General features: G+C 39.6%; 3 protein-coding genes across 3 annotated transcripts; 1 reads left to right on the top strand and 2 right to left on the bottom strand.

Moving 5' to 3' along the window:
• Positions 1–6,979: 6,979 nt before the first annotated feature.
• LOC103328521 (small ribosomal subunit protein uS11y) lies at positions 6,980–9,566 on the top strand. The gene is made up of 6 exons (XM_008230918.2): positions 6,980–7,139; positions 7,794–7,916; positions 8,013–8,058; positions 8,637–8,722; positions 8,869–8,998; positions 9,254–9,566. The coding sequence occupies exons 1-6, from the start codon at positions 7,137–7,139 to the stop codon at positions 9,319–9,321; spliced, it is 456 nt and encodes a 151-aa protein (XP_008229140.1). The 5' UTR covers positions 6,980–7,136; the 3' UTR covers positions 9,322–9,566.
• Positions 9,567–9,699: 133 nt separating this feature from the next.
• On the bottom strand, positions 9,700–10,401 carry LOC103328920 (putative germin-like protein 9-2). Its single transcript, XM_089044233.1, has one exon. The coding sequence runs from the start codon at positions 10,399–10,401 to the stop codon at positions 9,775–9,777; it is 627 nt and encodes a 208-aa protein (XP_088900359.1). The 3' UTR covers positions 9,700–9,774.
• A 2,026-nt stretch (positions 10,402–12,427) lies between these two features.
• On the bottom strand, positions 12,428–13,054 carry LOC103328532 (putative germin-like protein 9-2). The gene has a single exon (XM_008230928.2). The coding sequence runs from the start codon at positions 13,052–13,054 to the stop codon at positions 12,428–12,430; it is 627 nt and encodes a 208-aa protein (XP_008229150.2).
• Positions 13,055–14,922: the final 1,868 nt, after the last annotated feature.

The following is a 14,922-nucleotide window of genomic DNA, read 5'->3' as shown; positions in this document are numbered from 1 at the left end:
ATTTTCCATCCTTCTCTTCAATCTCCTTATCAACAAGACATAAACATTTTGTAATCTGTATTTTTGGATTAAATAAACCTAGAGAACATCCCTCATTCTATATGTAATAATCGTGATTTTAATAAACATGATAATACTCATTTAAAAAGATTTGCATTTTATCTCTTACATACGCATGTAAGAGATAAAGATTATGTAAGAGATAAATGCTAATCTTTTTTTTTTGCCACAGATAAAGATTATCTCTTACATAGCATTTGATCCCCGCTTAATAAGTTGTATAAATCCTACTTCGCCTCCCATAAGAAAAGCAAACCCTACTTGTTCACCCTTCATTCACTCTCCAAGTTATTAGTTTCTAAAACCTGAAACTTATACTTTCACGTCCAGGCCCTTCCTTATATACTTTTTCTATCAACAAGATATCAAACCAACCCTAAGAAATAAGCAACTTCTTGATTCCAATATGGCTGAGGATGGTTATGCTTATGATCGTGTGCCTCCAGGCTACCACTTTTGCCCCTCGGAAGAAGAACTCCTTCTCTACTACCTTCGCCCTAAGGTAAACGGTGAGGAGGTACCCGGGGAAAACCACGTTGTTTTTGACTTCAATCTATACAGTGACCAACCTCGGAAGATATGGGATCACTTCCAAACAACAAGACAAAACGATTTGAAGATGAGCAACGACCTCTACTTCTTCACTGAGCTTCAGACAAAGACCACAAATGGCTCGCGTGTATCCCGAACTGTTGGGGGCGGCACGTGGAAAGGCGAAGATGGGGGCAAAAAAATATGCGCTCCGGGTACTGACCATGTTATAGGAATCAAAAAAAGATTTCGCTATGAGAATAAGGGGTCTGCAGAGCATGGCAGGTGGCTCATGCATGAATTCGAACTTGGTCAATCCCTGATTCACAACAGACAAGTAAGTATATGTTGTTTCTTTTATTCTATCTTTGTGTTCATGCCAAGAATTATGTTATATTTTCTTTGGATTTATTTCACTGCTTCGTTTTTCTTATGTTGTTCTTTGGAGAAAAACTTCATGTATTTACAATCATGAAGATTTGAACGTTCAGGGATTTAAATCTCATCGTTTATGGAATATAAAAGAAGTCATTATATTCATCTGGTTTGATATGTTTGCAGAACATCCAACATGTATCTATATTTGTTCTTTTTTTTCAGTATTGATTAATTTCTGGATTTGATATATTCTTGAACCAAAATCTTTATCCAATTCGCAGGCAAAGAAATATGTTCTATGTCTACTCAGGAAAAAGGAGGAACCCGAAAAGAAAAGAAAAGAACCGGAGGAGGACAGAAGACAAGTATTGTGCCTCCAGACACAAGAGAAAAGGCAACGCATGCTACCATGCATTGATAATGTGCCACCACCACATCCACAACCACAACCACTAGAAAATTATGCATTCGTTGCTGAACTGCCAGTGACACAAAGCCTCCCGCCATGGATCGATAAGAGTCCACCATTAGCAGCTCAAGTGCAAGACGAAATTTTGGGACAAGAATTGCTCACACCTTGTGTTGATTTTGTACCATCATTTGCAAGCGAAGAACTGAGTATCTTAGAATGGGACGAAAGTTTGTGGGAGCCATTCGTCCTACAAAGCGTTGATGATGTACCAGAACCAGTAGCTGTGGGTACCATGATGCAAGGGGCTGAAAACGAGGTCATATATACTGCTTCTACGTCATGCCTTACATACCGATTGACTGCACCGGCATACTGCGACCCAAGCTGATAATCCACAAAGCAATGTGTTTGGAGGATTGGGTGGACTTGATGATAGTTTCAACTGTACTCCCTGGATCAATTCTGTTGAGGGAGAGCCAGCATCTGGGATCAACACGACTGAAGAAGACAATTTGAGGCGATCCTGGCTGATGAATAATCTCATTGCACCAACTCCAAATAGAGACTCTTATGTTTTGATTCTGTTTTAAAGTTGTAACAAAATCTTTTGCAAGGGGCTTGGTCCCCCGTGCTGTTTCTTATATTTCTTTATGTTTCTTATTAATAAAATTATGATCAAGGGGACGGGCGGGGGGCTCCCAGAATGTGTTGGTCCCCTCTTTGAGGGTGGTGGATGTTTGTGCATCTGATGACCGATACTGAGTAGCTAATCTCGCCTAATCCCTTGTTCTATTAAAAATATATATATATTACAGGGGTTGTGTACAAATTACGGTCCTTTACTTTGCTGGTTGTTTCGCCAATTACATGCAAACTTGAAATTCTTTGTTGATGTGTTACATATACAATTGTTTCTAGACATAGTAATGAGAGCATTAAACGACCCAAATTGGTTTTGTTTTTGTTTCTTCTTTTCTTTCACCAAGAAAAAAGGAAACTTATTCATCAATAAAAAATGTTAACATGCCAATAAGGGTGTAAAACATCCCAACCACAAGAAACTTACAGGATTTATAAGCAAAATCAGCTACCACATATCCGCAGCTTAATTATACTTAAGGCACCATCTAGGCCAAATGATGAATATATAACATGCCCTCTTCTTTCTTCTGCTCCCCTTAGGCCAAAAATCCCTTTACCCCAACTGTCAAAAGTGGCAGAGGACGATTTTGCACCATCAATGTCAGATTCTGTTCTTGGCTCCGAACAAAGACTGGGAACTTCTGTTGTGTTTGCTTCCAAAAGTCTTGCTATGGTTTCATGGCCTTCAGGATTTGGATCATTTACAGTTGTTACTCGTCGCCTAGAAATTTAAGTGTGATCAATGTGTTGAAAAAATAAACACACTATAGACACCTACTAGGCGTTACATGGGATACCAGATTGGGAAAAGGAACGGAGGCATTTAAAAAGGGGAAAATGGGACACATGGGTGGCAAAGCCATTCCGAGACTTCGCAATGCATTGCGCCCTAGAAAGTGAGGCTATTGGAGCCTTGTCCTGCCATGGCATGACGTGGCTTGCCTTGCCTTGCCATATTCAAGGCAAGCAAGGCTATTTGAGGCTTGTCGAGTAAGGCTATGTGAGGCTTGGTGTACCATGGCATGGCATGCTTTGCCATATTCAAGGGAAGCGATGCTATGAGGCTTGACAAGTAAGGCTATGTGAGGCATGCCTTGCCACATTCACGGCAACCGAGGCTATTTCAACCTTATCCTGCCATGGTATGTCCTACCTTGGCTTGCCATGGCTAGGCATGCCTTGTCATATTCAAGGCAAGCCAATGAGGCTATTTGAGGCTTGCTAAGCAAGGCTATTTGAGGCTTGCTAAGCTAAGCTATTTGAGGCTTGCTAAGCAAAGCTATGTGCGACTTGTCATATTCAAGAAAAGGAACGGAGGCATAAAAAGGGGAAAATGGGACACATGGGTGGCAAAGCCATTCCGAGACTTCGCAATGCATTGCGCCCTAGAAAGTGAGGCTATTGGAGCCTTGTCTTGCCATGGCATGACATGGCTTGCCTTGCCTTGCCATATTCAAGGCAAGCAAGGCTATTTGAGGCTTGTCGAGTAAGGCTATGTGAGGCTTGGTGTACCATGGCATGGCATGCTTTGCCATATTCAAGGGAAGCGATGCTATGAGGCTTGACAAGTAAGGCTATGTGAGGCATGCCTTGCCACATTCACGGCAACCGAGGCTATTTCAACCTTATCCTGCCATGGTATGTCCTACCTTGGCTTGCCATGGCTAGGCATGCCTTGTCATATTCAAGGCAAGCCAGTGAGGCTATTTGAGGCTTGCCAAGCAAGGCTATTTGAGGCTTGCTAAGCGAAGCTATTTGAGGCTTGCTAAGCGAAGCTATGTGCTACTTGTCATATCCAAGGCAATCAAGCGAGGCCATTTGAGCTTTGTCGAGCGGGGCTATGTGCCCATGACTTGCCGAAGACATAGTTTAAATAATCGAGATGATTTGCACATTGTTTGTGTGAAACCCCCTCCCCTTGTAATTTAGATATCATAATTTAATTTTTTTTGGAAAAAAATTCACTTTTGGTTCCCGTGTTTTTAATTTGGTCATTTGTGAGAACAAATATTTCGGCAACTAATCATGAGGCACCACGTGAACAGTAAAAATATTCCTTAGGTTAATAATTATGCTCCATTTATTTGGCCAATTATTTAGACCAAAAATAGGGATATCTCCACAAATTAGAGATTTGATTCTCATCAAAATCCCTAATTGATAAAATCTCTCCATTTAAGGGAAAAAATTATTCCCTTCCATATAGGAATTATTCTTTGACAAACCCTAGAAAGCAAGAGCACTACAAATACATGTCTACACCACATACATGAGGTAATTATAAACTCACGGGAAATCCCCCTCTCTCTCTCTCTCTCTCTCTCTCTCTCTCTCTCTCTCTTTCTCCCTCACGGCTCTGGTCACCACACAAGGCTACAGCCACCTAGTTCTCTCGTACCCTAGAGAAAACTACGACCTTTCTGTTATCTCCGCATCTTTTTCAATACCATTTAACTAACTTAGGCATCGGAGGGTCTTTGACCAACACCTTCCAAGTGTGGTCTATTAACTCCAATCTTTTTCACAAGGATCAAGGAAGAAGTGAGAGAAGGAAACTCGAAGGGTGAGGAATCTCTTGCTAATATTCTTCCATGAGAAATTTTCTCAAACATTTTGGTACCTTCATTAAGAGTAATGAAATATACTCAAAGCATTGCTCTCGAATCAAAGGAATTTGTTTCCACTTATTCATCACTCATCCAAAGCCTTCCAAACAACCGTAGTTGAAAGCAACCTCACACGAAGCAAGATTGCTGCAACAACTCAATCTGTGATAAATTCTAGCTTCCACGACATTGTGGCTTTGAGGGAGCCACCACTTTCTGCTTCCGAGGCCAAGACCAAAATCCCAAAGCCAGTGCTGTTGTCAAGACCACGGCCGCTCTGCTACTCCTCATCTAGGCCCCATGGCCGAGAGCATTCTTCAGGCACACGTCACCGTGCAGCCTCACGGACTAACTGCTGGGTCTAGTAGCCATTACCCTTTCAGCTTCACGGCTGGATCCGAGGTCTACCATCGTGGCTCTACCGCGACACATGGTGGAACCTCCCATCATGGCATCGCCATCGACTAAGGCCTAATCTTGGAACAAGTACATCTATTCCTTCCTTTTCTGTTGTGCTTAACATTCTCTCATGCATACACCTCCAACGAAACTAGTCCGCGTGCAATTGGGCTTCACACAATTCTCTAATCTAGATCAAAGCAGTTAAGCAGACCTCAGCCTTAAGTTGACTAGCTGGCTCAAAGAGTAGACGACCAAAACAATTTGGTTGGATTGTTCCTCAGGCAGATCAATTTGGTTAAAGACCTTGGCCCTGGATCCTATGGTGAAGAGAGAATGATGGACGGACGCCTGGGCAGCAGGTTGAGATGTCCCAAGCAAGTCGAGTAGGAACCAGCAGGCAAGAAGGAGGACATGAGCATGTTGCCGAGCACGCTGGCATGTCATAAGCATCCGTAAGCTCCAGTCAAAGTAGTCGAGCTTTCATACTATATTAGGTCCAAGGACCAACGTACATGAAAGGTTGGGTCCATGAACCGATGTTCATGCCCGCTTGGGCCCGCAAGGTAGCATTCATGAGAGGTTAGGCCTTCAGAGAGGTCAACTTAAGATCCTTCTCCATAAGTACACAAAGAAAGACGCTCTTCTGCCCACTGCTGCGAGCTAGTACACGGTCATAAGCCACGAGGATTCCTTCGCAAGCTCAGTCCACTAGTACGCCACACAGGTAGAACAATTGAGGAGATTAACTCCCAAGAGTCAACGAGGGGTCAATCAGCAATGCCCATGTCAGAGGAGACATCGACGTGAACCACAATCATTGCGAGTGCATTGCGAGTAGAGGACGTCGAGTAGCTTGTGAATGACCGACTCCGAGATCTCAAGGTCAGAGAATACATGGAGGATACTCTGCATAATGAGATAGATCAAGTAAACTCCTCTCCATTCACCAATGAGATCAAGCACGCAGCTCCGCCAAAACGATTCTTAACATTGTCATTCACACCATTCAAACAGGATTCCGATCCCGAGAGCCATCTGAAGCATTTCAAAAGTGTCATGATTCTCTACAAGTCCGAGGATGCGTTGATGTGCAAGGTGTTTGCAATGACCTCGCTTGGAGCAGCCCAAGATTGGTTCCATACTATACCTTCCGGGTTGATCAAGAGCTTCCGAGAGCTAGTGCTTGTCTTCACTAAAGAGTACACCTCCTATAGGACAATCAAGAAAAACCCTAACCATCTATTCAACCTTCACAATAAGCACGATGAGTCTCTCTGAGACTAAAATGAGCCCGAGCTCGTGGTTGGGGGTTGCTAACGTTAGCGATGACGTTAGCAACGAAATATTTTAAAAAAATTGAAAAAAAAAACCTAAAATTTTAGAATTTTTTTTAATAAATACCTAGCCATATTCTTCACTTCCCACATCAAAACTCTATTCAAATTCCTCTCCTCAATCTCATGTGAATAATGCTTATCCTCGAGTTGTCATGGCAATAGGTGGAAACACAACAAGCCTTTTGCAAGGGCTATTATTATTCATGTGAACAGTGACCACCCTACCCTTTTTTATTTTGCTTTTCCATCCATTGCCATGACAAGTAAAGGCAAACACTATTCACATGAGATATAAGTAGAGGAATTTGTATGAAGTTTTAGTGTGAGAATTGAAGAACATGACTAAGTATTTATAAATAAAAGAATTCTGAATTTTTTCTTTTTATTTTTTATTTTTTAGGGTATTTAAATTGGTCGCTCAGTAAACTCAGGCAGTAGCCCAGGCTGATGGAGCCCACTCCTTGCCAGGGTTGGCCTTCACCGCTGGAGTTGGTTTTTGAGGGCTGGGGGCCTTCTGCCCATGCTAGCCTGCACCCAAGTGGAAGTGCTTTCAGGGGTTTACGTGCAATAAATGAAAATTGCAGGGTATTGTTGAAATTACATCGAACCAAAAGACTCCCAATGAAATTGACACCTCCCCTTCAACCCCCTTTCATCCTCATATAAAAACCGAGCTTTTAAGTTGAGCCTCCCTCCTTGCCTCCTTGCGAACCGAAATACTCAGTCTTTCACTCGCATAGTCTCTCAGTCTCTCGTCTGCTTGACGCCATGGTAAGCATATCGATTCTAATCCCACCCTTCTCTTTTTTCTTGTAAATTTTAACCGATTTTTCCCTGTATAAAAGCTTCAGACTTTAGTTTATGTGATGCTCGGTTTGATGCCGAGAAAATATACGAAACCAGTATTTGTTGCAATTTCCTCATGTGTCTATGGAAGATTATGGTTTTGTTTTCCTTGAAATGTCCATACCTATATGTATGTTCTATATTTAATTCATTAAATAAATAAAAATTGCAAAAAAAAAAAAAAAAAAAAAAAAAAAAAAAAAGGCTGCCTGTATTTCACACCTTATTTGCAGTGGAATCGTAATATTGGGATCAATCTGGAAATAAAGCACCGAATTTTTTTGGGATGAAAAATTTCCTTTTGCCTGGTTTTGTGTTATATGATAGTGGGACTTATATTCCATTGTTCATTTTGCATATATGTGTCTTTAATAGAGTGGCCATTGACCAGTTGTTTGAGACTAACATGTTTCTTTTTATTTAGTTCTATCCTATAGAAGAAAATAAATTGGTTCTCATGTCAGCCATATAGCTGAACATTCTTTGATTTATATTTTTGTGTTGACAGAAAATCTTAGTTAAATAGATCTAAGAATCCTAACCTTTCCTGTTTTATACTTTGGGTGTGGGTTCTCACAGTCGTCCAGGAGGAAGCAAAGGGAACCAAAGGAAGAAAATGTGACCCTTGGACCTGCTTTACGGGACGGAGAGCATGCATTTGGTGTGGCTCACATTTTTGCATCATTTAATGATACTTTCATTGTAAGTATCAGTATTCTTATCTGTGTTTAAAACTACAGATACATCCTCTATTGTCTTTGAGTTGGACTGAATAATTTCTCTCTTTAATGGCTGCAGCATGTGACTGATTTGTCTGGAAGAGAAACCCTCGTTCGCATTACTGGTATGTTTGATATTATCTCTGATTGCTGTAGTTAAATAAGATTCCATAGTTTCTAATCGTACTATTCTTTCTTTAGTATATCTGCTTGTCCTGTTCATAATACATTTTAGTTCTTTTGTATTTGTTGTCTTCTTTAAGTCTAGATACTCATTTGAGTATCAAACGTGGTGTGTTTGTAGAACCAGTAACATCCACTTCAAAATGCATATGGTTGTGACTGGGCCTTGTCTAATGGGGCATACTCAGCACCAGTTATACTGGTGAGACACTCTAAAGACACTTTGGTTTCCATAGTCTTGTCTGCCGAAATTAGTCATGAGAAATTCTGAAGCATAAGATTGGCTTGCAGTGTACTCTGTCTAAAAGTGGTTCTAGTTGGTATTTTATCCTAGTCCAAATGGTCTTGGACCATAGAGTATGGCTGTGGTTTTTGATCATTGTTCTTTTAAGTTTTAATTTATATAAATCTTCTCACTGTGTCTGGGGATCTACATTTTTCCTTTGATTAATTGGCGTTGGATGTGGACCTCAGTAGCTGTATCTGAAGTCCAGATTCTAATAAAAAAGCTAAAATGTAGGTGGTATGAAGGTAAAGGCTGATAGAGACGAGTCTTCACCGTATGCGGCCATGCTTGCAGCACAGGATGTGTCTCAGAGATGCAAGGTCTTCCTCATATCCCAGTAAATACGTTCATGATTAAAAACTGAAAACTATTGCCTGGCTAATTAGGTTGTGGTTGATTTGCAACCAAATGATGTATATCTCAATGTTTGTTCTGTATGATGAATTTTACTTTCAATGCTGAACAGGAACTAGGAATTACTGCTCTTCATATTAAGCTCCGTGCCACTGGCGGCAACAAAACCAAGACACCTGGTCCTGGTGCTCAGTCTGCACTACGGGCTCTTGCTCGTTCAGGAATGAGAATTGGCCGCATTGGTAAGCCATTTTCTTTTTGAAAAAAAAAAAAGTTTCAGATCACTATGCATGAAACAATATCAAAGGAATGCAATTTCTGAAATTGTCATCATTCCTATCCTCGTCACACTTCTACACTGGGTGACTAGGTGGAAATTTTTGTAGTCAAATACAGTAATTTATCAATAGAATCTACAATGAGATCATTTTTAAAGCCCTTTTTTTGTTTTTTTTTTTGCTGGTGGTCTTGAATCGTACACTCTTTCTGTTTCCCAGAGGATGTGACTCCAATCCCAACTGACAGCACCAGAAGGAAGGGTGGTAGAAGAGGTAGAAGATTGTAAGCTGGCTTGGAGATATTTCACTTCCGATCTTTCCGTCTTCAATTTTGGAAGGTTGATGTAGTTCTTATAGGTGTGTTGATGTAGTTCTTAGAGGTGTTAGCTTTGAAGAACTGGAACATTTTGTAGTATTTGGAATTGGCCTTGCTGACTATGCTTTACATTAAGATTTTTTTTTTTTTTTTTTGAGGGAATGATTTACATTAATTATGAAGGTATTCTTTCTAATTTGTTTTATAGTTTAGTTATGGTTGATGTCCAGTTTGATGTATTTATCCTAACAATTTTAAATAAATTGAGGATTTAAGTAGAAAAGAGTGTAATAATGGAGTTGACAATAAATAAAGACACATTGTAATACAGGTTGATCAAGAGCAACTATTCAAAGCAAATTAGTAAGAAAAACAAAAATGCAAGAACAAAATAAAAATGCTAGAACAAATGCATTCACCATTCTCATGACTTGGCAGAGAGACCAGCCTTGAGCTTTTGAATGGTGGCTACATCAGTCTTTAAAGAAATAGCCAAGACATTGTCGTCAATCCCGGTGGTAAACAGAGTGTTGGGGAGTGATACAGTTCCTGCATTTGCACTTCCAAATGCAGAAATTGCTAGCGCTGGGTTTTGTGCATCAGCATTGTACTGGAAGTGCACAAGTCCCTTGGGGAACACAAACAGATCACCTGATTGAAGAGTCTGTGTAAAGAGGTTGTTTTTTGTGTCAATGAAACCCACTTCAAGGGTACCCATCAACAAGGAAAAGGAGCTCAGGGAATGAGGATGAGTGTGTGGTGGGTTAGTAGTGCCAGATGGGAATTTGAGAACGGCATAGGAAACACTCTGTCCATCAAGAGCAGGGAACTCAGCCAAGGTTGCCTTCAATACCTTGAAGGCTGTGGGAGGGCCACCTCCAACAAGAACACGAAAGCCAGTGTATGTGAAGAAGTTTGCATCTACTGTTCCATTTGCAGGCAGTAGGAAATCAGAAATAATGTCCCGGTCTCCAGCCATTGCCATTTGAACAATGGCAAATGAAGCGAACAGTAGTGAGAAGAATTTGAGGCTGGAAGTTCTTGAGGCCATGGTTGGAAAAACTTGATTATCTGTGAAGTATGCTATGATATTGCACTATGGCTATAATGCTTGAGATGTTTGGGGTCCTTAAGGGCACTATTTATGGACAAGGTAAATGGATTTTTTCTATTCTTGCTGCAGGCCTATCTGAGTAAATGCAGATGAAGATTACAATGTTTCTTCTTGTAGTTGTTCTACAGTTGTTTGTTTGTCATTTCCTGGAAAATGTCATACCAAAAAAACATAAGAACATTTGCTCATATACATCGCCACAAAATACCAAAACCAAATTATAAGCTGGAATTTGATAACCACGGCTCGATCAAGTCATTTCTAAGAGATTTTACCTTAACATTAAAAACTGAAGAGCCATACAAACGTCTTGAAAGACAAACAAGTTAAGACCTTCGCCGAAACTTCTGAATTAAACATTTTATATTGCTAATTAGAAATATAGAATGAAGTAAAACAACACAACATAATCAGTCTTTGTAATATTTAAGTTCCATGACTATTATTAATTGCTGATTGGCAAGAATTCGTTAAGCTCCCTTGTGTCTCCCAACATGTTTCAAGTTCAGATCATCTCATCCTCCAGTTACGGCCTTTTGGACTGCTCTGTAGTTTCTGATGGTGTTTAAGTTAAGTACGACTGGAAAAGTATAAGTTCTAGAGATGTCCAGGCTAGATTTAGAGTTTGTACTTGCAGAAGGATGTTAGCATCCAACTCAAAATCAATTGACGCCCAAGATTTCGTGTCACGTGTGTCGCCTAACACGTGGACACTTCTTATTGGGTAATATGATATGAGAACATGTGGGGCCATTGCACCCGCCTCATGGATAGCTTGCTTTGCTACCAAAGTAGAATATGAGCATCAAACCCAAATCCAGTTGGCAAGATCATTTAAACCATTAATGCGCAAGACTTCCATCTCTGGTGTGGGATACTCTCAACAATAGAGACGTATGCAGCCTTCGGCTTGTTCATCCTGGGACCTTTATCAATTTGATTTTTCATGAGACTGAGGAGCTGTAGGCATCATTGCATTACCATGCACAGGTGTAGACCATAAAAAAAAGTAGCAGCATAATCACAAGTTGATCACCACATGAAGGTTATGAGAATGCAGCTTCCTAATGATGTCAAGCCAATTTTGAGTTTCGTCCAACCAAAAAAAGCCAATTTTGAGTCAACCAGAGCTGGGATTTGATGCATTGTCAATGTATGAACTATTTGAAAAGTCAAAAGTAAAATCAACTCAAGCCTTGCTAATTAACTTCACCATAGCGTCCTAGAAAGTTTCTTAGATTGCATTATCCAAGTTTTATGTGTCAAAATCCAAATGACTATTTATAATTCAGAGTCGACATTCCAAAAGAAAGTGAGGTTTTTCTTCTCAAAATAAACCACCATTAGTGGAAGTGTGATTACATGGTTGACAATAAATGAATTGTGACAAAACAATATAAATATAATGCACCTTCATGACATACCCTTTCAACACCGTAAGGGTAATTATTAAAACGGAGTTGAAAAACAAAATGAATGATAATAGAACAAAAGAATGAAGAACGAAGCATTAAGCTGATGAACTGGCTATCAACTCTATCCTCATGGCTTGGGAGCAAGACCAGCCTTGAGCTTTTGGATGGTGGTTACATCAGTCTTGAAGGATATGGCCAAGACATTGTCGTCAATACCGGTGGTGAACAAGGTGCTGGGAATGGATACAAGTCCAGCATTTGCACTTCCAAAGGCAGAAATTGCTAGAGCTGGCTTTTGTGAGAGTGGTGTTGTATACACATGCTTTATGTAAGAATTTGTCATAATAATCTGCTGCCTGCCCACATTTGTTCTGAAATTAACCACAACTAGAGAAAACTCTGATAATATATATAGTTGACAAGATGAATTGTGACAAACAATGTAAACAGGTTGTGGGATACCCTTTCAACACATTATGGATAATTATTAAAAACAAATAAGATAACAGAAATCTGAAGACATAAAACTACTGGTTATGATTTTTTCCTCATGGCTTGGGAGCAAGACCGGCCTTGAGCTTTTGAATGGTGGCTACATCAGTCTTGAAGGAGTTAGCCAAGACATTGTCGTCGATGCCGGTGGTAAACAGAGTGTTGGGGAGTGATACAGTGCCTGCATTTGCACTTCCAAAGGCAGAAACTGCTAGAGCTGGGTTTTGTGCATCAGCATTGTACTGGAAGTGCACAAGTCCCTTGGGAAACACAAACAAATCACCTGCTTGAAGAGTTTGTGTAAAAAGGTTGTTTTTTGTGTCAATGAAACCGACTTCAAGGGTACCATCAATGAGGAAAAGGAGCTCAGCGGAACGAGGATGAGTGTGTGGTGGGTTAGTAGTGCCGGATGGGAATTCGAGGACGGCATATGAAACACTCTGCCCATCAAGAGCAGGGAACTCAGCCAAGGTTGCCTTCAATACCTTGAAGGCAGTTGGAGGATCGCTTCCAACAAGAACACGAAAGCCGGTGTAAGTGAAGAAGTTTGCATCTACTGTTCCATTTGCAGGCAGTAGGAAGTCAGAAATAATGTCCGGGTCTCCGGCCATTGCCATTTGAACAATGGCAAAGGAAGAAATTAGTAGTGAGAAGAATTTGAGGGTGGAAGTTCTTGATGCCATGATTGGAAGAAATGTGTGATTCGATATCACTGTAGTGTTAGGTAGTTGGATGAGATTTTAGGGCTTCGCCAACTGCGCTATTTATGGGGTGCAGATTGTATGAAACTCAAGGGAAAAACATTGGTGTTGGAATATATTGTTGCTGCAGGCCTTTCTGATGTTAACTGGAGATGAAGATCGATTACAATGAAAACCTTGCTGTAGCTGCAGTTTTACAGTTGTTAATTTGTAGTTTTTCTCGGAAAAGATATATACCAAGAATATTACAACTTTTGCTTATGTTCTCCAACAGTTGGTATTAAAATGAAATATAATAAAGTATATTCTTTGACCCTTTTTGGATGTTCATCCATTCTGTCGAGCCATATAGGCTGGATTCACAACATTCATTGCTGATGATAATTAATTTTGGACACCGAAAGGATATTTTCTGTTCTTGGCGACAATAAAGGTACAATGTCAGCTCCAGCGTAACTTGAAATTTGTCTTATGGCCAGACTATAGAGCGGGAGCTTGTATAGATCAAAAATTAGCCGTTTCTTATTGTCATCTCGTTGTTCTTACAAAATGCAGAACAAAAATACATAATGGCACTCATATATTAGCAGCGGAACTACTGTTGAGTACGCCACACGGGTATCAAATTTTACAATGGGTCATGTGGATGTCACACACTGAGTAAAGATCTAGCACACTGCTAATTCATCCAACACCAATATCAAGCGTGTGATTTTATTACAAAAGACTTCGGTGATATCAGTAGTACTAACCAATCACCTTTTTTTGTGTGTCAATTTTCCCACCTGACATTTTTACATTCTTCACGACTTCATTGCTGGTGCTAGTCGTTTTATCCTTTTCTTATTGTCTCGTTGCCGAAAAAAGTTTGATACAAAAATGAATGCCAAACTCCAACTCCAACAGTAGTGTTAAATGTAAATTGCAGGGCAAGAAAAGCTGCATGACTTCCTTATTCTGCCTACTCCCAACTTAATTAACCATGGCCTGCCCCAATTCAGTAGAGAAGCCATTTCTCTCATGTTTTGTGAAGCTAACTTTGTTGCTGATGCTTGCCATTGACTGAATGGTTTGTCTTCATACTAACAGACTCTTGTTTGATGTCTGAACTGTCTCCAGATTATTTTTTGTAAAGAAACTACTAGTCAATGCTATAAAAAAAAATTATGGAGCAATTTAATTTCATTATTGACATTATACAATTAATGTTTATCTACACCTTCCCAAAATGAGGGCTGAAATTATAAAAAAACTCAACACTCAAAACACTTTATAAACACACTCAAAACCCATCATTACACACACTCAAAATCCATTGATAAACACACCCAAAAAATATACAATTGTTGATTTTGGGGTTGACTTTGAGGTGCGTTTCTATGTTTAAATAGTGTTTGAGTTTTTTTATAAATACATGTCTAAGGATTGGGTTTATTTATAAATTTGTAATTTTTTTTTTTGGGAGATTCACATACCCAATATAATTAAGCACCCAAATTATTAAAAAAATAAAAAACCCTATATGAAATGAACTTTAGAAACACACTCAAAGCCTATTTACAACATAACAAAGAGTCTTTTAACTTCTTATAAATTACAAAACTGCTATCAATTTCTTAAAACAAGCCCAACCCCAAAAACCCAAAATCCTCAACCAAAAAAAAAAAAAACCCAAAACACTCAATAGGGCATCAAAGTAATTTAATAATCAAAATTAAATTAAATAGGGTCAGCTGTCACTTTTTAGATTTTTTTTGGATTTGTTTATATAAATTAAATGGTGTAGGGTTTATCCATATCATTAATACTAAGAATGGGTATATGACTAAATATCTCTCCTTTTTTTTGTA

This window comes from Prunus mume, linkage group LG1 (genome assembly GCF_029339155.1).
Source record: "Prunus mume cultivar Tortuosa linkage group LG1, ASM2933915v1, whole genome shotgun sequence".
Taxonomy (NCBI): domain Eukaryota; kingdom Viridiplantae; phylum Streptophyta; class Magnoliopsida; order Rosales; family Rosaceae; genus Prunus; species Prunus mume.
This window is presented reverse-complemented; position numbering and strand designations above follow the sequence as displayed.